General features: G+C 43.8%; 1 protein-coding gene across 7 annotated transcripts in view; it reads right to left on the bottom strand.

Annotated features, from left to right (window-relative positions):
* Nucleotides 1–24,345, bottom strand: part of DGKI (diacylglycerol kinase iota) — a 240,341-nt gene that overhangs the window by 93,614 nt on the left and 122,382 nt on the right. For 3 of the 7 annotated variants that reach the window (XM_053407435.1, XM_053407440.1, XM_053407436.1), the window contains exons 6-16: nt 23,107–23,172; nt 19,055–19,126; nt 17,887–18,003; nt 13,795–13,890; nt 13,404–13,478; nt 12,224–12,319; nt 10,103–10,185; nt 7,252–7,312; nt 4,058–4,171; nt 1,487–1,624; nt 494–572 (exon numbers count right to left, since the gene is read on the bottom strand). In XM_053407435.1, coding sequence (XP_053263410.1) covers nt 494–572; nt 1,487–1,624; nt 4,058–4,171; nt 7,252–7,312; nt 10,103–10,185; nt 12,224–12,319; nt 13,404–13,478; nt 13,795–13,890; nt 17,887–18,003; nt 19,055–19,126; nt 23,107–23,172 — 997 coding nt within the window. The remainder of the gene's footprint in view (nt 1–493; nt 573–1,486; nt 1,625–4,057; nt 4,172–7,251; nt 7,313–10,102; nt 10,186–12,223; nt 12,320–13,403; nt 13,479–13,794; nt 13,891–17,886; nt 18,004–19,054; nt 19,127–23,106; nt 23,173–24,345) is intronic. The other 4 variants (XM_053407438.1, XM_053407441.1, XM_053407442.1 and 1 more) reach the window with 2 other exon arrangements.

Genomic DNA, 24,345 nt, shown 5'->3' with positions numbered 1-24,345 from the left:
GATAATGAGAGGTTTATGGGAAGACATTTAGCCTTCCCACAAACAGATCCAAATGCAAACATTGCATGCATCATGTAATCCCTGAACACACAAAAACCAGCTGATTGATAAGCAGCTTGTATATAGAAACCTTCAGCTCTTAAAGAGAAACCTAAATCATCTCCTGTTTTCTTTTAACTCAGGGCTTGGGCACCTGTCACCCTGCAAGTCCAATATGGCCAATGGGGTCAAGGATTATGGGAGCTGAGGTCCAAGAATATCGAGAGGGCCACAGGTTCATCATCCCTGCTTTAACTCCTCTATTGTGTTCTGAGGGATAGGAGCAGTCTCCACCTCAACCTCATCCCACACTGTACTGCAATGGAAGAAGCCACACCTGTTGCAGCTCTGCCTGCTATATAAGGTAAAGCACCTCTTTGAGGAAGGCTTTCACAACCTATTCATTTTCCACCCTGGTGCTCAGGAAGGGAAGATATTGTTTTTGTTTTCTCACCTCGAGATTCATGGAATTCCAGTGTAACGTGAGCATCAAATCCCAGGCTGAAGTAATTATTGAAAACACTGAGGGGAAGCTGCAATGATAAGACAAGGGGAACAAGGGAAATGCTGTGTGTGAAAAGAAAAATTAAGAATATTCAATGGCAAATGTTAGGACATCTTGGGCAAGACTGCCTTGTTCTTTGTTCCACTAACCCAATATTTTATGATCTGACTGCCAGCAGCTCTGCAAGAAGTATTATTTTCCCAGCTACAGCATTAAATTAATAATAATAATAATAATAATAATAATAATAATAATAATAAGGCCAGGAACTGAACCTGGGTTCTTCTGCACATGCTCTACCACTCAGCAACAGTCCCCCATATTAAGTGGAAGGAGACAAAGGAGGACTTTGTAAAAGGAGCAAAAAGGTCACCTGCAGCATGTAGGACCTTTTTCTTAAGCAATTCAGATTTCTTCTCTGGAAATGCCTCCTGCTACAGGTGAAGCATGTAGCAACAGCCGTTCACCTCAAGTTTACAAGACTGGCTTAGAAGGTCTGCCTGGTCTAGAGCACCACTGAAGTTGCTACTGGACTGTTGCTAATTAGTGGCGCACATTAGCCAAGCTGCAGAGGCAATAAAGAATACCGTTTCACTGCAACAGCTCACAGACTTGCTCAGGAAAGATGTCTGGATTGGGCTTGTTGCCATCATCAGCCTAGGAACCGGTGGGTCCCTGTCCGCTAGACTCAAAAGTTTAGTTCTTTTGATTTTACTTCTTTTAAATAATCTAATGCTGCTAACAGATAGGGGTTATTTCGTTGGCTGACTCTAGTTCTGCCTTTCTAGAAACAGTAAACAACCATGTAAATAAATGCAATTATTTAAGCCAGAAAGCTACTGTAAATTCTTAGCATTCCTGGACAGCATTCCCCTGTCATCCTGTATGAACCCTGATTTTCTTCCTTTGGTTTATTCCGATAGAGGAAGATCTCACACTAACCTTCCGTGCTCCATCTTCTAGTTCATCTTGGGGCAAATCAGGATTTCTCTCCACCTGGAGGTTCCACCGGTCCAGTTGGACAATGGTCCCATCTTCTACATGGCAGAGAATTTTTGCAACAGGCTCATCTGTATACCCCTAGAAATAAGAGATATTCATGGTCCAATGTCAACAACTGGCATTTGTTCTCATTAGATGATGTGTTGCAGAGATCTGACCAGAATACCGGATCATCACTGTTATTCAAAGATTGTTTGTGAACTTCATATTCCAACCACTTTTCAAAAGGTAGTGAGAGAGAGATTGGGGGGAGGGATATTACTCCCAGAAATTCCCAAACATTAGACCAAAGGGAGATTAATAATAATAATAATAATAATAATAATAATAATAATAATAATAATTTATTTATACCCTTCCATCTGGGTGAGATTCCCCAGCCATTCTGGGCGGCTCCCAATCGAGTGTTAAAATCAATACAGCATTCAATATTAAAAACTTCCCTAAGCAAGGCTGCCTTCAGATGTCTTTTAAAAATAGGATAGCTGCTTATTTCCTTGACATCTGATGGGAAGGTGTTCCACAGGGTGGGCGCCACTACCAAGAACACCCTCTGTCTGGTTCCCTGTAACCTCACTTCTCACAACGAGGGAACCGCCAGAAGGCCCTTGGAGGTGGACCTCAGTGTCCGGGCTGAACGATTGGGGTGGAGACGCTCCTTCAGATATACAGCACCGAGGCCATTTAGGGCTTTAAAGGTCAGCACCAACACACTTTCAAAGGTAGCCCCACGTAGAGTGCATTGCAGTAGTCTAAGCGGGAGATAACTAGAGCATGCACTACTCTGGCAACCAGTCCACGGGCAGGTAGGGTCTCAGCCTGCGTACCAGATGGAGCTGGTAGACAGCTGCCCTGGACACAGAATTAACCTGCACCTCCATGGACAGCTGTGAGTCCAAAATGGCTCCCATGCTGTGCACCTGGTCCTTCAGGGGCACATTTACCCCATTCAGGACCAGTGAGTCCCCCACACCCACCCGCCCCCTGTCCCCCCAAAACAGTACTTCTGTCTTGTCAGGATTCAACCTCAATCTGTTAGCTGCCATCCATCCTCCAACCCCCTTCCAGGCACTCACACAGGACCTTCACCACCTTCACTGGTTCTGATTTAAAAGAGAGGTAGAGCTGGGTGTCATCTGCATACTAACGAACACCCAGCCTAAACCCCCTGATGATCTTTCCCAGCGGCTTCATATAGATATTAAAAAGCATGGAGGAGAGGACGGAACCCTGAGGCACCCCACAAGTGAGAGCCCAGGGGTCTGAACACTCATCCCCCAACACCACTTTCTGGACACGGCCCAGGAGAAAGGAGCGGAACCACCGTATAACAGTGCCCCTAGCTCCCAGCCCCTCTAGACAGTCCAGAATGATGTTATGGTTGATGGTGTCAAAGGCCGCTGAGAGATCCAGCAGAACTAGGAAACAGCTCTCACCTTTGACCCTAGCCCGCCAGAGATCATCGACCAGTGTGACCAAGACAGTTTCAGTCCCATGATGAGGCCTGAATCCCGAATGGAAGGGATCCAAATGGTCCGCATCCTCCAGGCATGCTTAGGGTTGTTCATCAACCACCCGCTCAAACACCTTGCCCAAGAATGGTAGATTTGAGACTGGGCAATAGTTGGCCAAATTGGCCGGGTCTAAAGATGTTTTTTTAAGAAGCAGTTTAATGATCGCCTCTTTCAGCGGGTCTGGGAATGATTAAGAATGATATAAAACCGAGTGATAGTAGGCCAAGTTCTCAGGCTCAAACTAGATGAGTTATTTAGTGTTGCTGGTTTGTTTTTGTTTTTTGTTTTGGAATGAAAAACAAACTTGAAGCACTGTGATTGGGAGCAGATGTGAGGTGGGGGTGCTCTTTAACCCTTTTCCTTCCAGCTATTTGTCTGATAACACGTAACACCTAAGTTGTTTTCCCTTAAAGGTTTGGAAATAAAATCAGTTAGTGGGGAGTGTCTTCTGTCCATAGAGGTAGGGGTGAGGGAGAAATTCACTTCAGTTTGCATTTTATTGCAAACATAGCTAATTTGCACATCTTAAAACAATAAATTAACCAAAATGCAGCTATCCTTTGAAATGCCTTCTTTTCTCAATGCTACAATGCAGTTCTGTACACAAAAAAGAATGTGTGCAAACATATGCGTTTTAGGGGAAATTGCATTTAAATTGCATATAAAAAACTCTTTAATAATGATGGTGGTGATATTAGTGAAAACAACATAGAAAAATTCATTATATGTGGGGAAATAGCAAGGGAAAGGGGAAATTAAGCAGCCCTTTCTCTTTCATGCTTCACACATCTCTTGAAAGTGGTACCCAAGCAAAGAAATGTGTACTTTGTATCCATCAAGGAATTGTCTACTGGGTTCGATGATGGAGAAGCCTGCCACCTCCTAAAGGGAATATTCAGACACCTCTTTAGCTTCTCCTGCTTCAACTAGATCTTTCAAATGGCAGCCAGTGAATGTCTGATAAAATATTTTGAGGCATAACATGCAATCCGCTTACCCCTCCCCAGTTGAGGGTGCGAGCCAGGTCATTCCCGGTGCCAAGTGGAAGTACAGCAACAGGAGGCTGGGGGTTCAGCTGCAGCTCATCCAGGATGGAGAGGATCCAGCCCACCTAAACATCAAATATTACAGGGAAGGAAATGATATCATAGGCTATGGGGCGGTGAAGACACACTACTTGGGATTCTCCGAATGCATATCCCATCCGTTCTCTAAGTCTGTGCAATTTTATTTCTGCTGGGGTGTGGTTTATACTATGAATTCAAAGATCAGAATCTGAAAACCAGGATCACCCACACTCAGCCTTAACTACATCACAGGAGTATTAACGGGGATAAAAGGTCGAGAGAAACACGTACCCTGCCTTGATTTCCCAGCAGGTACGTTGAGGTACAAATGTAATAAATAAGTACAAACAAATAATTTCACTCATGGCCCCTCCATGGCCCTGATCCAAATCACACACAAACACTATCATTCACAAATATTTTCCCTAACCATAATTACCTTGAATTTCTGCTTAACTCTCAAAAAAGAAGGGCATTTTCGCTGGCCAGGTTTAATTCAAATCCATCAAACCTCCTTTGGGGAAGTTTCTCAGGCAGGGTGTAAGGAGAAAGAACTTGCCCATGTGAAGACGACCTGGTGGAAACCCTTAATCATATGGTTCTCAATTGTAAACCATATGCTGATCTCCGCTAGCAGTTTCTAGATCAACTCTGTATCCCCAAATGGAAACCAGAGTCAGAGGTCATACATTTTATATTACTGGGGAAAGATCAGGAGCTCACCAAGTTAGTGGCTAAATATCTCTATTTGGTTTTTTGTCGTCAAAATACACTGCAGACTTCTGATCTCCCTGGAGACCTAGAGATGTGACAATAGACTGCTCTGCCTCCTTTCTTTTAGCAAATGTTTTGTGCCACTGGGGAAGTGGTAATTCTATATTGATTTGTTTTGTTTTGGATGTTGTATGTGATGCCAATAAAAGGTTTTACGATACGATACAGATAGTTTCCTCTCCACCAAGAGGAAAACATGCAAGTTTGCCTGCATGTTTTCCCTGTTACAGCTAATAGCAGCTTGGGGAGGGATTTAAGTTTGGGGAGGAAATCAATCAGGGGCAGAATTTGGGACAGCAGCACCCCCATAAGTATATAATAAGTCCCTATTGAATTAGGGCAAAGGCCCCATCTATAGCCCGGCATCCTGTTCTCACAGTGGCCAAAGCTCTCTCCCTCTCCCTGCTCCTAGATTCCTTTAGGGTTCATCTCCCTTTCACCCTCCATGTTGTACTACAGCCCCAGTCCAAATTCTCCACTTGTTCTCAGCAGCTGCATTTTGAGAAATAAAGCTTTGGGGGTTTCAGCTGAGGTTTTTTTTTTTTTAAAAAAAGTATATTATTATGGATCCTAAATGCTCTGCATGATCTTTAGAAAATTGGATAAGACACCCTCCGAACTGTTCCGAATCAGAAGGCTGACTGAAAGAGTCTAGAATACAGATTGCCTGAAGTTGACGATGTTGCATTTTATTGCCAGAAGAGGAAAAGTTAACAATTGGGCAGGTACACTGGAAAATCTCCCACTTTCTGTTTCTTTCAATAATGCAAAGTAATATCTGGTCTCATTGAATATTCACTAAATCCATTTGAGCAAGATTTTCATTTCTAGATTTAATGGCTTTTGGAACAACGAGACGTTAATTTGTTTCTAACATAACCTCAGCATTGATAAGTCATGTGTCTCTCATATTAATGAGAAGATGCTGCCCCCATTAGCTCAAAATGTGAAATGGAAGGAATGTGGAAACAACAAACCCAAAGCCAGAGTTTTAAAATACAGCTGCGTGCATCACATATCTCAAGCGGTACAAGATCTCAGGGATCTCTGCATGTACAGTCAGACAGTGGGGCCTTTGTGATGTGTGGTTTCATTTATGCACATACATGGGCTGAGCATAAAATGCAAGATTCATAGCATTAGCACTCCAACAGAACTTGCTCCCTTGCTCAGGGAGATGGAGAGTGGGGCAAAGCCATAGCTTTGAATTCAGCACAAGGAACAGGTCAAGCCTCTGTCTCTTTTCCCTGCCTAGTTCAAGACTGCCAGTTATTTGTTCTCCTTCACGGAATCTAATGCAGGCATAGGCAAACTCAGCCCTCCAGACGTTTTGGGACTACAACTCCCATCATCCCTGACCACTGGTCCTGTTAGCTAGGGATGATAGGAGTTGTAGGCCAAAAACATCTGGAGGGCCGAGTTTGCCTATGCCTACTCTAATGATACTTCCTTCAGCAAGGGATGGCTGGCTCCCCCTTCTGCCCATCTTCAGTTAGTCATTTCTGTGTCACACAGTCACCTTTTATCTTTACTTATACAGCCGGATACTTTACAGACTTGGCTGCAGCCATTGGCTTAATAAAGAGACTGGTTTGACCAGTTTAGCAGCCCCTTTCTCCCTTCTTGCAGACATAAATCACAAGCTTAGAGGAGATCCCAAAGATGACATCCAGACTGACCTCCCCCAATACTATAACTATGACAGAGGCAGAGGCAGAAAGAGATTACCTCCCATCTGCCAGAAATGTCTTCTATAGGTAGAGCAAAGAAGAGCAGACATACATAAATCAAGACACACATTGCTTGATTTATCTACACTTTATTCCTGCATGCTGAGGCAAGCTTCACACATGCTTGATTTTACACTCAATAGCTGTAGCACGGTGACTTGTTTGCGTGGATGGACCATCTCAGGTAAAACAACCCAAACTTCTCATTTCCCAACACCTAACAAAATGCTCTCCATTGGAGTCATATCAAGCTGTCGCTGTTCATATACGGTAATAAAGAATAGAGAAGTCAAGTCATGTGCATGGATGTGTGAATTGACCCTTAATGACCAGCAGCTGCCTGCATGAAGTAACTTCACTACAAAGCCTTCTGCTATTTTCTGTCCATGCTGCTGCACCCATGAGGAACAAGGCACACATCGGAAGCTAATTTATACCAGGTCAGACTATTTGCTCCTCAACATCATCGCCACTTTTTTTCTTTTTTCTTTCTTTTTTTTTCTTAGTTGGTGTGTGCTGTTTGTCAGTGTTGCTGTGACCCCTTTCATGATTAGGCTCACAGCAATTTCCTTCCTTTGCTTATTACCAAAAAAAAAAAAAAAAAAAGTTGTGGGACTTACCGTTCCATCCCCACCACAGGCCAGGATTCGAAGATTTGGCATTTTTCTGTACAATTCAAGCCTATAAAAAGAAAAGGAGCATGAAAAAAAGCTTATGTGATGATTCAGCCTGCGGGCTATTAGTTGGCAAACCCTGCTTTGAAAAAGCAAGGAGAGATGTGCCAAGAAGCAACTGTAAGCAGGTGAACTGCCCAGGTACGACAATAAGGCCAGGGGTCAACAGGTGTGGGCAGGTCAGTTAGAGCAGCTGACAGAGAACTATGAGACTAGGGCATAATATAGCATAAGTATAGCATAAAAGAAGTGGGGTCCACCAAATGGCCTCTCTGTTGGTTTCTGTTTATGCCACTGTGCAGTGCTCTTGGAGTCACAAGACTCTGTTTTGCATTCCAGAGATTCCAGGCTGTTGGAAGTCTCATGGAAGACAGGAGACGGATGTGATGTTACTGGTTTCCTCTTCCTTTGTTGTTCGGTTGCTCTCTGCTTTCACAGAGAGAGCATGTATATTTCTTTTCTGTCTGCGTAGTTAGAAATAAAACCTAGCAATGTAGCTCAAACTTCTCGTCTCTTCTGCTGCTTTGATACTCTGCTGAATGGGGAACGTGCCTGGAGCCTTATCAAAGGCTCAGGTCGTTAATCATTGTTGGAGGAGATTCTGAAGGCTCACTGGAGGAGTAGCTCGGTCGTAGCGGAGATTCCAACACTCTCTCCCTGCCCCCCCCAAGGCCCAACATGGGAAAAGGGAAGCAACATCACAGGACAAATGAGATGGCGGGGTGGGTGGGTAGGACTCCAACAGCATTCAGCATGGATGGGGGAAAGGGCACCATTTCACCTAGGAGCTTCAATCAAAATGCCAAAACTTTATTAACTCTGGAGGGAAACAGAGGCAATAATCAAGCCCATACCCAGAAACTGTGTGGTACGGTGGCCTAGTGGAGTGGAGAATCATTACAGAATATTACAGGCATAAATACGGGCAGACTAATATGTTTGAAGTTTTTTATTATTATTTGACTGAGTGAAAAATTAGATAAACATTATTTTTATTATTAAATGATTAGTTTTCTTATCTCATCTTTCTTCCATCATAGAAGTCAAGGCAGCGTTCACCAGGTTCGTTCTTGGCCTCCTATTCAGATGCAGAAAGACTTTTACCTGCTTAGCTATGTTGCTGTATCACATATCCTCAAACTTTGGGTTGCCATACGTCCGGAATTTTCCGGACATACCTGGAATACCACTGTCGGAAGCAGTGTCCGGACGGAAATTGATAAAAATGTCTGGGGAAATCTGGACATATGGCAATCCATGTCGGCAGTGTCATCTTTGGTGATTTTCCTTTAAAACAGCTCAACAACTGTTCTGTCTGGATTTTCACTGTTTGAAATATGGCAACCCTATTCAAACTACATGTGTGGCTTTGTGAAACGTGGCACAATTTCTGCCAGTGATCCTTTTGGCTATATCAATCCTATTTGCGTCTTTCATACATGCTATTTAACATCCACACACAAAGCAGTCCACGATTGAAAGTGCTATGAAAGCAGCACCTTATACGAGGTCTAGTAACTATCAGAGAGCACCACCTTGTGGCATTGAAAAATATGGTCTGCATTTCAGATAATGAAAAGTTGCAACACGGAAGTTTACCACTGGTTAGTTTCTCCCTGCAAGAAATCGGTTTTGTGTAGAATTCACGCTCAATTCACATGCACCGAGATGAAGCTGGTGACTTGTCTCACAGAGTTGTGTCTGTCATTCACTTGTGGGGGTAAATAAATGCACTTCTGTGCAGCTGCTAAGAGAGAGGCTCAGAGCCAGTGCCAGATTTACGTATAAGCTAAACAAGCTATAGCTTAGGGCCCCACTCTCTTGGGGGCCCCAAAAAAAATTAAAGGGGAAAAACCTGGATGTACATTTCCAAAATATAAGATAAAAAAACAAATAAAATAAAAGTTTTGTTATTGCCAAATGCCAACGTGTTTGCATTATTAAGTCTGTTATGAATAAAAATCATTTTAAGTTAGCGCTTAATAATTATTTCACTATTAATATACTTCTTAATTGTATTTCACTGTTAATATACTTCTGCTTAATTGTATTTCAGTTCAACAATTACTTTGATAAAATATGGTACATATTTTGTTATGTGCAAATGGCTTTAGATACCTATTAGGTCCATAAATTACCATATAGCATATATTCAACACAAAAAGCAGCGACAATTTGTTGTTGACAAAGGACAGCTGCAAGAAGTGGAGTTATAAAGGGCCCCATTACTTTCAGTAGCTTAGGGCCTCATCAAACCTAAATCCGGCCCTGCTCAGAGCTCTTTCTTTGACCTAAAGTTCAGCCCAATTCTGATCCTTTAATACACAATCTCAGTATTGGATTATATAGAAGAATTGTAGAGCACATATTCTGTTGTCATTTTCAGGTATGCAAAGTCAGAACGCATCATGTTGCATGCTCCTCTTCCAACTTATTTGCATTCCACAGAATGCTTATGAAGCACACCTGTCGCCGGCTATATATCCATGCACTGGATTTATCCTAAATCCTAGCTTTATCTGGTTAGGTTGTTGGAGTCAAGGTGCCAAGCATTTCAGCAGAGATGCTCTTGTTATCTCCCCAGGGACTGACTGTGACAGAGACAAAGGGAGTTTAACTTCCCTTCTTTCCATAAATTCTTCTGGACCACCTTGTGAAAGATGTGCTTATTCCAGCCAATATCTCTTAATAGTTGCTTCAGAACGCCCATCATGTAGAGGTACCCTTCAAAATACCTGTGCTAATGCTAAAAAAAAAGTGCAGAACAGCAAACCACATCAAACATCTCAGAACTTACGCATCTCTTGGTCCTTCCTGAGAGAGGTCAAAGACCTGACGTGGGTTCAAGTACCACATGAACATCTGGAGAACCTTAGTACCCTGTCAAGAAAGAGGAAAAGATAACAGTCAACTTCTCTGAAGCATAGTTCTTGAATCCCTGGACAAATGATGCAGCAATATTATTATTTTTAAAAAAGAATTCTTAATTCAGGCCAGTAAAATGTTCTCTTAATAGCCTGAGACAACTGCTGGGGCAGCTCCTTCTCCATCTTCCCCTACTTAAAAAGGACCTGCATGTGCATAAGAACACAAGGTGCCCCATGATATTCTTGTAAAGAAGTTGGTAAAATGCGGTCTTGACTATGCTACCACTCAGTGAATTTGTAACTGGCTGACTGACCGAACCCAAAGGGTGCTCATCAATGGTTCCTTTTCATCCTGGAGAAGAGTGACTAGTGGAGTGCCACAGGCTTCTGTCTTGGGCCCGGTCTTATTCAACATCTTTATCAACGACTTGGATGATGGACTCAAGGGCATCCTGATCAAATTTGCAGATGACACCAAACTGGGAGGGGTGGCTAACACCCCAGAGGACAGGATCACACTTCAAAACGACCTTGACAGATTAGAGAACTGGGCCAAAACAAACAAGATGAATTTTAACAGGGAGAAATGTAAAGTATTGCACTTGGGCAAAAAAAATGAGAGGCACAAATACAAGATGGGTGACACCTGGCTTGAGAGCAGTACATGTGAAAAGGGTCTAGGAGTCTTGGTTGACCACAAACTTGACATGAGCCAACAGTGTGACGCGGCAGCTAAAAAAGCCAATGCAATTCTGGGCTGCATCAATAGGAGTATAGCATCTAGATCAAGGGAAGTAATAGTGCCACTGTATTCTGCTCTGGTCAGACCTCACCTGGAGTACTGTGTCCAGTTCTGGGCACCACAGTTCAAGAAGGACACTGACAAACTGGAACGTGTCCAGAGGAGGGCAACCAAAATGGTCAAGGGCCTGGAAACGATGCCTTATGAGGAACGGCTAAGGGAGCTGGGCATGTTTAGCCTGGAGAAGAGGAGGTTAAGGGGTGATATGATAGCCATGTTCAAATATATAAAAGGATGTCACATAGAGGAGGGAGAAAGGTTGTTTTCTGCTGCTCCAGAGAAGCGGACACGGAGCAATGGATCCAAACTACAAGAAAGAAGATTCCACCTAAACATTAGGAAGAACTGTTCGACAGTGGAATTTGCTGCCAAGGAGTGTGGTGGAGTCTCCTTCTTTGGAGGTCTTTAAGCAGAGGCTTGACAACCATATGTCAGGTGTGCTCTGATGGTGTTTCCTGCTTGGCAGGGGGTTGGACTCGATGGCCCTTGTGGTGTCTTCCAACTCTATGATTCTATGATTCTATAAGATGAGGTTTTGGGTCAGGCCAAAAGATCCCAGACACTGAGATCCAGCACTGAGGGCCTTCTGGCAGTTCCCTCGCTGCAAGAAGTGGAGTTACATACAGGAAACCAGGCAGAGGGCCTTCTCAGTAGTGGCACACGCCCTGTGGAATGCCCTCCCATCAGATGTCAAGGAGATGAGTAATTATATAGCATTTAGGAAACATCTGAAGGCAGTCGTGTATAGGGAATCTTTTTAAGGTTTAATGTATTACTGTGGTGTGTGTGTGTGTGTGTGTGTGTGTGTGTGTGTGTGTATATATATATATATATATATATATATATATATATATATATATGCTGGAAGCCATCCAGAGTAGCTGGGGCAACCCAAACAGATGGGTGGGGTACAATTTATAAATCATTATTATGACTATTATTATTATTACTTGTGCTATCAGTTCCCAGTTGGACCGAGAGGACTCTGTCACTCTACATTTTATATAATGCATTTGTTTTAATATTTTAACGCTGCAAACTGCCTCAGGTGCCTTGGCAGAAAGGCAGCATACGAAGCCAATCGATCAATAAAATGCATTACCGAAAGCCAAATCCTCCATTCCAGAAGTATTTAATTCAAGATGGAAGCATTTATTTCTTTTTTGAAATCAATTCATTTTATACCCACTCCTTTGACAAAGATGCAACATGCACAAAGTAGCCAATGTGTTCGGTGTTCTGTGTTTACCTGATTCCCTCCACTTTTTGGATTCACAAATACAAGCAACGGTTTCATGAGTGGGGAAGAGATGGGTTTTACCACAAAAGGACGGCCTTTGTTCTCCTAGAAGAAAGAAAATTAAAATGTGACAGAAGACATTGGTGTGTGCTTTAAGCAAGGAGCATGTTGACTCGGGATGCCATGGGAGAAGGAAGATCACAGGTTCTTCCATTCCTGAATTAGATATGCAAAATTACCAGTAAGAAACACCAGATAATTCAAAATTTACAAAAGAGCTGTGGGTGATGGCTTGCATGTTCTAAATATGTTTACAAGAAGCTACACATGTGCCATCATTTTAATAGCAACATTGAAGACATAACATTCAAGGGAAGAGATGGGCTTAAGTCTTTCAAGCTATGAAACTGTCCTCCATGAGGAAATGAAGGCAGTTGCCAAGGGAGAATGGACTCTCCCAGTATCACTTTGTGTGACTGAAGAAAGGCAGATGGGTGAACATTTGGTTTCCTGACCCAAACAGAGTGCTGTATGGGTTATATACACACTCCTTCCACCATCTTGATTGACAGTGGTAGCGGTCAAGACTACAACTACTTACTTGCCATGATCCTCTTCCTTCTCCAATAGTTCTCCACTGTGATACCAATGGAGCCTTTCAAACGACACTATTCACCCCTATCGGCAAAAGTTATGTGTTGCCCTATTTGTGCCAATGTCTTCTTACTCTTAGACCATATTTACAATATAAAACTTCATCGTCATATCATCCCCTCAGGGAACTTGTAGTTGTGAAGGGGCGGGAGAGAAAGATTAGTCTTCTCTAAAAGAGAATTCTAACAGAGAACTCGCCAGCCTTCATTCCCCCTGTTTCTTTGTGGGATTCCATAACAAACTAGAATTTATCCTCTTGGATTTCATTATCAGTCCTGTAACTGCACACTCAAAAGGAAGAGGGACAAGAATCATTACTTCAGCTACTACAGTTTATAATAAAATATATCTGGCCTGGGAACAGTGGAGACTGAAAACGCTCTCCATTGACTGACAGGATTATGACATCAAGAGTTTACATTTCAGAGAACCTCCTAGCTTTTTCTGATACCTCTACAGCCACCTGTCAGGCCCCCAGATAGTTCTAGGAACCCCAGCGAATGTCAGACCCTTAAAGTGTGCATTAAAGATTTACCTCATTGCTCCTTTTGCTGGCTTTCCTCTTGAAAGACGTCCTCTTCTTCCGCCTGGTCGAATTTTTCAGTGAATTCTGTATATATGTTTTTTTTAAGGGGGGAGGGAGGAGAAGGGGAAGAGTATTTAAAAAGAACAAACTGAAAAGGAAAGTATCCCTATAAGAAACACCTCTGTGGCAGTACCTTTGGAGAATGATAACACCACACATGCGTGGGTTGAAAAAGACATGCGCCTCATGCTTTGACACTGTCACACCACCGGTTATGGAGAAAGCCACACACTGACTGAGACCACCAGACTGGTACTTTCAGAACTGGAGACTTTCCAAGGCTGCGAGGGAGAAGAATACTAGATGCTCCCATAGACTCACATAACAGCACATGTTGTACCTGCCAACCCTCCCAATTCAGGTAGGAGACGCCCGTTTTCCTTCCGGGGCTCCAGTCTCCCGCCCAATCAGGTTCGTCTCCTAATGTGGAGACCATCTGTGTAAAAAGGTGAAGCAGAATAAGATAAAACGAGCTGAGCCTCATGGGATTTATTGGTGTACTTATTCATTCTTTTCCAAGCTACGCCACTCCCACTTTACTGTGCGCTCCCTTCCAAAGAAGCCTCGTGTGATGTTACTTTTTCTCTCCCTCCTTTGCTTCTGTTTCCTTCTCTCTCTTTTCCCCTTCAGATGTCCTCTACTCTGGGTCAATGAAAGGTCTGCACGCAGATGAAGATGACAGCTGGCTGGTGAAGGACCCTGTGGGTCAGGCAGGGGAAGGGAAGGTCTCCCAGGCAGGATGGGAGACAGGGAGAAGAAAGGGAAGCTCCCAGGTGAGAGCTCCGAGGGTCCACCTTTTTTCTGTGTGAGAGACCTACCTGTGAGATCAAAGAAGAGCCACAACAGCAGCACTGCCACCATACAAATATATGGTTAAAAATAACAATGATTAAGGTGTGGATCCCAAAATGCAACATTTGGGTTGAAGGAGAGCCCCAGGTCTGAAAGGTTGATGGCTACTGCTCTATTCGAAGGGATAAGGGATATATGAAGACAACCCTCTGTTGGAAGGGATTCCTGTATCTGAAGAGCTGGCTGGCTGGAGTCCAGTTTAAAGATAATCATAAGAAAGAAAAGTGGGGGTCTTGAAGCTTCCCCTGGTCAGCAAGTTGGAAAGCCACATAAGTCACCTAGTCAGAAGCTTCCTGCCTATGGTGGAAATGTATTGGGTGGGATTCAACTGATGAGCTCTGACAGTGGGAGGCAGCATATACAGACTTTGGCGACAGCAATGGGCTTTCCCCGCCTCTCCTCCTCCCGCGTGTCCCGTGCTCTTGTGACACTGTAATAGATTAACATTGCATTGCAGGTGGATTTCAGGATGAAAACACTCAATGGTGACTTTCCTATGCTTGTTTCACCTGAGGGAACTGTGTAAAAGAAATACACAGAAAATTATAGATATTGTAAACATGTCTGATTTCCCCCAAAGGCTTACTATTGCCGTTACAAAACCCAAGTCATGAATTTGGGTTTAACCCAATTTCTTACCAACAAAAATGCAGCAAAACTAAGTACCTAGACAAGTTTTATTTTAAAAAAACCAAGTATGGAAGTGAGCAAGGCTCAGCCTCATCCATCTCCACGCAATGAGTGATCGCCAAAGAAAGAAGCATACACCCTGCTTTTCTCAGCCCTTGTAGGTGAAATATTTAGGTGCTCTAAATATCCCAGAAATTTATGACTTATAAGTCATGCTAGGTAGGAACTTTTCTTGCTTTTCTAGGTCACACAAACCTTGCCAGAAGCACTCTTGCTCTCTAAGTCAGGCTAACTGGATGCCACTTAAAATTTGATTTTTTTCATATCATGTGTTGTTAAAACTATAAGATGTGCATTCCTTACTCAGAAGAACATGGAACATGCAGATTCTGTACTCATTCATCAGACTACCTGGGATCTGTCTACGTACTGTTTAGTTAATTGATTCCTTCCCCTTCTCTCCGGGACACATATATTTTTTTCACTAGTCAGGCCTGGCTCCCTGACAATAGCATAATGTCAGGAGTATCTTACCTGATGGAACATGGTCCTCTCTTTCACACTAATGTGTGTGAGTGTCTCTGAGTGTACATCTTTGCACATCCATAAGCATACATAGAACAAATGGATTCATGTGCCCAGGTTTTTCTATCTCAGGATTCCTTAATATTTTAATCACAATTTATGGGAAATGCCTCTGCATTTAACAGAAAGAAATACCATTTCAGATTATAGCAGGAAGGCTGGAAGGAAGTGTTGTATATGAGAGGCCTGATTAAACCTAAGAGTATGTGTCATAAATATTATTTTATGCATTGCCTGGAAGAATAGAAAATAATAATTTAAAACCCCTGCATGCCAAAGGTACAAATCTCTTTGCATAGAAGATAAAAAAGGGGGAAGTGATTACTTAGCCTGTGCAGATAATTACCCACAAAGGCCAAATAATCACTTTTTTTCTTTTAGGCAAAGGTTGAAATATATTGGCATGCATATTTATTTTATTTTAGTAGACATGTGTATGCTGTTTTTCTAGGCAAAGCCAGTCCAAAAAAGCTTACAGCAATAAAAAGCACATTTATTTAAACAATCAATTTTACTAAAAAAAAGAAAAAAGGATAAAACCAATTCCAAAAAAATATAATAAAACCAGCCTAGGCCAAGGTAATCATTTATAGTGGGGTTGTAAAGCTGAAGTGAGTTAGATGAACAATTTCACTTTCTAATAGAAATCTAGTGGTCACAATGACTTTGACTAACATTTCATTTCTGTTTCAGAATTTTATAAATTCCTCTTCTCATGGCCAGCCATCCACTGCGAGTGTTCTACTTCTTTGGATATATTTAAGGTGGGGAAACACTGCCAAGGCAGGCCAGGATGGTTGCTTTGAAAGAGACTCAGTTGTTAAAGTCCCTTTCATGATGACCAACCACCTTTTATCCCCCCAGTGCAAAGTGCCAAATGGTCTATGTTCCAAATCTTGTCAGGCACAGGAAGTGAATCATAGCCACTGGTTATTGTTTTTCTTTGCTTTTTGGATTAAAAAGTTAAAGATAAGAAGACATATAATGTTCCTGTTGGGTCATTTATGACCTTGTGTACACAGAAGACTGAACTAAAGAGAGTAGAGACATCCAAAGATGTCAGCCATCTTGTGTAGCGGAATCTGCTTGTGCAATGGTACTTCAGGTTTATTTTCTCCAACCTCTACTGTTCCCATTTCAAATGTCCTCAAAATATGTTCCAACCCTCTGGAGCTGATTTTGTGGGCATGCAGAAGGGGAGGAGAGGAAGGAGAAGCCCCATTTTGCAAGCAGAAGCCCACTCATACTACATTGGATCTCACCCAATTTCTTCAGGTCAAAGTATACCAAACCATCTTTCCCTTGACAATCAAAGGTACCATTTCCAAATGTATATACACAAGTTACCAGGGGAGGAGGTGGAAACACCCCTCACTTTCCAGAGAGAACTAAATGCTTAAGCATTCAAAAACACCCACCAGATAGTAGAGGATACCATGAACGGAGGGACCAGTGGAGGGACAGAGTAGGGACAGGATTGGCCCTACCATTAGGCAGAGTGAGGAAGCTGCCTCAGGTGGCATATGCTTTGGGGCAGGAAGCAGTGGTGAGGTGTTGGAGCATAGGGCTGAGTGTGCTACATGGCCTGCCACGTGCCCCCTAAGCTGGAGGGTGCTGTTCTATCACCAGTTTCAACTCCCAGTCTTGGCAGATGAATGGGCAGCAAGGAGCCATCTCATCCTTTGCCTCAGACGGCAAAAGTCCTTGGTCCAGCCCTAAATAGAGAGCTGAGCAAATGCAGCCCTGAACCAACAGCCTCAGAACCTTTAAAGGTACAGGCAGGATCTCCAGGATGCAATCTGGCAAATCTAACTCTATTCCAGGAGCGGGAAACTGGATCCATCCTTATCTCCCCCTAAACACACCGTGGTCCAAATATGACATGTGGGTGGAGCCACACACATGTGAAATCACCTGATGCCATAATGAAGTCATAGATTACCCCTCTTTCTTTTCTTAATATTAGGCTTGCAACCACCCACTGGCCAGCTGCATCTTAACCTGTCCTATGACCAAATGGGGGAGCCTGGTGGTACTAATTCAGCCCATGGGCTGGAAGTTCCTCACCCCTCCAGCTACATTCAGACGGGAGGGAAGAAGGATAGAAGAATTCCATTATTGCTTCCAACAATGACCCCACGAAGCCTAGTATTCTAGTTCTCCACAATCCAAAACAATATGGTGAAGGAATCCTCCCAAAGGAGTAACTGGAAAGACTGGATAATGGCTTATAACACTTATGAGTGCAGAAGGTGGTGGGTTTGTGGACGAAAGGAAGTGAAGCATACCTGTCTGGCAAACTATCAGGTGTTTAAGCCAAGCGAGCCAACCAGCAGTGTCAAAACAGACATTGGCATGCAGTTACCTGAGGTTTCTTCACCTTAATGATCCAGGTGGGAGGTACGATAACAGCCGCATGAGCTCCGAGGGAACATGGCTCTTCAATGTGCTGCAGCATGAAGCAGGTGACCTTATTGTGAAACTTGAGAAAGGAAAAGAGAGGCACCAATGAAACAGGGAGAGAGGTGTGAGAGAGAAAATAATGTTGTAAAACAGGGCTGAGAGAAGAAGAGGAGGAGGAGGAGGAGGAGGAGGAGTTTGGATTTGATATCCCACTTTATCACTACCCTAAGGAGTCTCAAAGTGACTAACAATCTCCTTTCCCTTCCTCCCCCACAACAAACACTCTGTGAGGTGAGTGAGGCTGAGAGACTTCAGAGAGAAGTGTGACTAGCCCAAGCTCACCCAGCAGCTGCATGTGGAGGAGCAGGGAATCGAACCTGGTTCACCAGATTACGAGTCCACTGCTCTTAACCACTACACCACACTGGCATAGATCTTTCGGACCCAGCAGGCCAGATACTCATCTCTCCATCCCCACAAGCCAATTTTCACAGGCAGGTGGGACATTCATCTGACACCATCATGGCATTAGATGATTGGTGCCTGTCCAAGTCCCTTGAACAGGTCTTCCAAAACACCTGACAACCAGCTGGCTGCCAGGCGCTTGGGAACTGCTGCGCAAAAGGATCTGCCAGCCGCTTGGCTCAGGAACCACTAAGCACAGGGATTGCAAAGCAATATATACCGGGGGGGGGGACACCTATGAAAATGAGGTGCTTTTTCTTTAAATGAATGCTTTTATGCTCTTCTGTGCATGCTCAATATTTTGCATTTCCCCTTTCCTGACTCTCTTGCCAGGTTTTTTTGTATGCTGTATCAATAAACAATCATCTTAATGGACCAAAGGAAGGAAATAAAAGGAAAAATAATGCCCTATTAGTGCCATGAGTTCAAGAAAAAGGAGACATTCTTCAGTATGTTTGTGGGAGAGGAATGCAGCACGTCCACCTCTCACTTGTCATTTTAAGGAGAGCCGAGTGGAAAAATAACAAAATAAGCAAGGAAGAGCCTGCCCGCAGGATCTTTTCTTATTAAAGATGCTGCCTGTGCAATCAAAGCAGAACCATCCAAGCCATGCTGGCCAGACGGTCACAGGCACTCACACAGTTCACTGGGCAAAAGTCACTTACTGCCTGCTTGCACCAGGAACAGCTGATGGCCACAATCTCTTTACTGTGGAAGGAGAATTTTTGCTGAAAGCCCTGTAACGACAAAGTGAGTTTATCACATCCATCACCTAACAATCACATTGCACAGCTGTCCTGCCTCCCCCCCAAAAAATGTTTGGTGTGTACTGCATGCATGGTAACATTTTGTTTTATTTTCCTTACAAGTGAGACTACAGGGGAGTATCTTCCTCTTTTGTCAACCAGACCTTGATTAAATTGTGGTAGGACCACCAAGGGGCAGATAAAAAAGGGGGGCTGCCAAGGAGACAGCAGATCTGGCCTCCCAGGAGCATGTCACAGCTGTTGCTACAGTAGCAGCTGCAGTAGCAGCAACAGCAAGGCATTCCCTGAAGGTCAGATCTTCTATCCCTGTGGAACCTGCTGCCTGAGGTACTTGCCTCAGCTCGCCTTATGAGTGGACCGGCCCTGCTTTTCGAATGGTGCAACGGAGGCATAAGAGAATCCATTTCTGGGAAAACTTCAACCAATGGGCCATTCACCCATAATGTTAATGAGACTTAAGTCTAGATGTCCAGTCTCTGGTATTGTTTCTTCTAAGCCCTGATGCCTTCAGGATTTTTTTGCAGATGAAGTCTCCAGCACGGCATCCTCAGTCATCTCCCCCAACCTTGGAGAAGCGGGGCGTGCAAACTTAGAATTCTTTTTGGCTGCATCTGAACTCCTTGCATACTTTGTGCAAAGCAGAAATAAGAAGGTAAGATGAGCCCTGCTGGATCAGGCCAATGGTCCGTCAAGTCAAGCATCCTTTTCTTACAGTGGCCAAGCAGATGGCTGTGGGAAACCCACAAATAGGACCCAAGCACAAGACCACTTTCCCCTTCTGTGACTTCCAGCAACTGGTATTCAGAGGCATCACTGCCTCCAACCTTGGAAGCAGAGCCTAGTCATCACAGCTAGCAGCCACTGGTGGCCTTCTCCTCCATGAATTTGTCTAGTCCTCTTTTAGAGTCATCCACGTTGTTGGCCATCGCTGCATCCTGTGCAAGCAAGTTCCATACTTTAACTATGCGCTGCGTGAAGTACATCCTTTCATCTGTCTTGAATCTTTCTGTATTCACCAACATTGGATGTACACGAGTCCCAGTGCTTTGAGAGAGGGAGAAAAGCATTTCTCTATTCGCTTTCTCCATGCCATGCGTACATTTATAACATGTCGCCTCTTGCCTTCTCTCTAAATTAAAAAGTCTCAAACTCAAATTCTGTCTATATAAAGTACCAAGAAGAGGGAATGGAGGGAAGTCGTGAGGTCTAAAGAACCTCAAAGATAAGGTTTTGAAAAAGATATTTGTGAATTTGGGGGTGGGAGGGGGAAGTACTCCTGTGATTAAATGTGGAATTCAATTGTGAAAATTGTGGAATTCAATTGTGAAAATTGTGAAAATAAATTGTGAAAATAAAAAAATATTTTCAAACTCTGCAACCTTTCCTCAGGGGGGAGTCTCTCCATCCCATTAATCATTTTGGTTGCCCTTTTCTGAAGCTTGTCTAGGTCTATGCATGATAACACTGTGAAATGGTAAGAGCAGGAGCACAGAGGGTCACTTGTTGATTTGGGGACATGAGCAAATGTCCAAGTATTCTGCCCTCTTTAACCAGAGGACCTGCTTTATTTGCAAGCAGCAATAATCAAAACTTGGACCTCGTACATGCTCTCTGGAACCCAGCTACTGTCTCTGCCCAAATCCTCCCCATTTTTCAACACAGGTGTGGGGAACTGGATCTGGCTACTAGACTGGAGCCTTATCTGCCCCATCGCTGTGGGGATAGTTTGACCACTGGGTAAAGCCTCCCATCTGTCAATCACCTGACATCAGACTCAATGCCAGTGCTTGCAAAGCACTGTGCACAGGACTTGATTGACAGCACCTCCTACTCCTACCCCTTGGACCCAGTCACATCCTTACTTGCCCCATACCTGACATAATATATGGCACTAGGTGGAAGACAGAGGAGCAACGCCTTGGCAAAGTGGCCCACTAACTGGAGGTATCTTATGCCTGGTTCGACAGCATCTGAATACCTTCTGCCTTTACCAAACTCCTGCCTGACACACACATATATAATAGGAAATTGTTTCTTAGGGATGCAGTGAAGAGCCAGGCTTCAAAAACTGCAGGAACTTTATAATTGGTTCACGTAGAAAGATAAAGAGATATGTTATTGGGGTATTTTTTTGAAGTGGGGGAAGAAAGAATAAGAAAGATGGTGAAATTATCTTGCTTCACAAAAAAGTAATAATTCAAAACAGGCTGAGAGGACTGGGTGATGCGAGAGGCAGAGATGCTGCTTGGAGATAATGGGACTCTGATTCTTTTCCACAGTTCTTGCAAATTGATTTTATTTTTTTTCTAATTCACTAAACTTGAGAACCGGGGCTGTAATGAACATGGAAAGATGAGCTTGGCATTTAAGCAGATTTGAAAAGCCTCAAATTGATAACAATTTTGGAATATCATATTGTTTAATTGCTCGAGGGGCTGAAGGCTTTATTAAGGCTTCCAGCTCTTGAACCATGTAAGTCTCTCATAATCTTGAGATTTGAGTCTGCAAGGCTCTTCCTGCGTTGCCAGTGCACAATATCAGAACACTGTGCAATCAGACTTATTATCTTTCATACTATTTCATGTTTACTAATGCTCTACCAAATGATTGAACTGTGTGCATCAGCCTTCCCTAAGATGGTGCTTTGGACTACAAAACCTATCAGTCCCAGCCAGTACAGGTGAAGAGGGATTTAAAGTAAAATCCAGGGATCTTGGTGCATAGCGGTGGAATCATGTGCATGCCCTTTTCATGTGTCTCAAGCAGGCACAGTGCATGCGTGTGTGTGTGTGTGTGTGTGTGTGTGTGTGTGTGAAGAAGGGGCCAACTCTCCCCCCAGTCTACTCATATCCCCTAGAATAGTCTTACCCCCAACCTGGCGCTCTTTGGATGTTTCAGACTACATCTCCCATCAAGCCCCAAAGCCCCAGCCATCATTGCCTATGGCCAGGGATGTTGGGAATCGTAGTCCAAAACACTCAAACAGCACCAGGTTGGAAGGAAGGCTGGTGTATGTGTGTGTGTTGCTATTTATCACACCCTGAGATCACCTGACAATGAAGGGCAAAATAGAAACTATATATGATGGAAATGAACTAAAGGTGTTGGAAGCTACAGCAAATGTTACATGCTTCCTTTCTGAAATCAATTTTGTTTAAAAAAAAACTGGAGGGGGGAGTGGAATATGGGACAGAGCAAGTCCATGGAACCATTAAGGAAAAGAACAAGGGAGAAGCTCTAATCCTTAAAATGAATTGATGTTATGTCAAGGAGCATGGCCAACTAGAGAACTGAATGAATAAATGATACACAAAGCTTTAAATGCTGTAGATATTAGTCAGGGCCGGTCCTGTCATTAGACAGAGTGAGGCAATTGCCTCAGGTGGCAGAAACTGAGGAGAACAGCAGAAAACACCTTGGCTGTTCTTCCTGAGTCACTCCCCTCCGTCAGAGTCCACAGCTATGTGCCCCAGGCCTGTCATACACCCTGCTTGCGGCCCTCAGATTCACTAAGGAATAAGATTCAACAGGCAATATGTTACTGGGACAAGTTCAAGGTCTTGCTATAAGGCCCAGAACAACTGAGAACCAAGTTATTTCTGGGAATGCCTTACCTTATATACCCCCTGCCCAGTCACTTCAATCCTCAGGAGGGACACCTTAGTTTCACATGCTCCCAAGGTTCAGCTTTTGTCCATCAAGATCGGTGCATTTTAGCACCTTCCTCCTGGAATGTGCTTCCAATGAACATCAGGTAGGCACCTACAGTACTGACATTTAGGCACCTGCTTAAAATGCATCTGTCACCCAGAGATTTATATTTTTTTGGTCAATAAAATAAATTGCCAATCTGATCGGCCTATGTATATGGACTCTGGGGTGTGTGGTGGCAGGCAGGATTCATCTTCAAGCAGCAAGATGAATTGTGCTGGTCCCGACATTATCCTTACCTTTCCACACTGCTTGCACTTCCCCTCCTGCCGCCGCCTGTGTACCCAGTGATGTCGGACAAAGTTCTGCAGGGGGAGGCAGTGGAAGCAAGGAATAAAATTAATACAAGAAAACACAGCCCAGCATCCGGTGCAGAACTTTGCATTCCAAAGCCACCATTCACATATGGCAGCCTAGAGATCGCCGCTGGCATTGCTGGGAGGCAATTCAGAAAGGAAGGGATAGGAGCCGTCAGCTTCTCTGAAGCACACATAAGAGAGAGATGTTCCATAACAGAGAATAAAATAAGGCATTTTGGCTTTTGGTATTCAAAGCAGTATTCCTCCACATCCCATTTTTAAAAAATATAAGTTGTGTCACACATACAATTTATAATAATAATTTTACTATTTATATCCATTCTCCAACCACCTTCAGACACTCACACAGGTCCTTCACTACCTTCCATAGTTCTGATTTGAAGAGGTAGAGCTGGGTATCATCCTCATGCTGGTGAACATGCAGCCCAAACCCCCTGATGATCTCTCCCAGTAACCTCATATAGATGTTGAAAAGCATTGGGGAGAGTATGGAGTCCTAAAGCACCCCACAAGCGAGAGCCCAGGAGTCTGAACACTCTGTTCGGGGTCAAGATCGACCGGGGGGTCCGGCACACTTCCCTCGCGCAGCTCTGGTCTTCCCCCCGGGACCTTTGACTCAGCAGAGCATAAAACACAGCGGAAGAGAAGCTTGAACGTTCTTCGTGCGAAGTCAATAACTCAGGCTGAACGCTGCAGTGTCCTTATCTTAAAGTCTTTAATCCTTAGCAAAACACAACAGTTATAAATCTCCTGCCTGGAGACCGAGCGGACATCTTGCTTGCTTCCCCAAGCCGCAACGCAGACTCACGTTGCTCCTTTCTCCATGGAGCTTAACACGCAGACTCACTGAAAGCACACAGAGAAATCCACACCCCTTCCGTGTTCTCTGCCCGCCCTCAGAATGTGAGGCGTCATCACTCAGAACTCTTAACCCTGTAAGTTCTGAGCCCCCTCAACACACTCATCCCTCAACACCACTTTCTGGACACAGCCCAGGAGAAAGGAGAAGAACCACTGCATAACAGTGCCCCCAGCTCCCAGCTCTTCCAGACGGTCCAGAAAGATGTCATGGTCAATAGTTAAAGGCCGCTGAGAGATCCAGCAGGACCAGGAAACAGCTTTCACCTCGGTCCCTAGCCCACCAGAGATCATCGACCA

This window comes from Podarcis raffonei, chromosome 10 (genome assembly GCF_027172205.1).
Source record: "Podarcis raffonei isolate rPodRaf1 chromosome 10, rPodRaf1.pri, whole genome shotgun sequence".
NCBI classification, from domain to species: Eukaryota; Metazoa; Chordata; class Lepidosauria; order Squamata; family Lacertidae; genus Podarcis; species Podarcis raffonei.
Note: the sequence above shows the minus strand (reverse complement) of the source record. Positions and strands in the feature narration are given on the sequence as shown.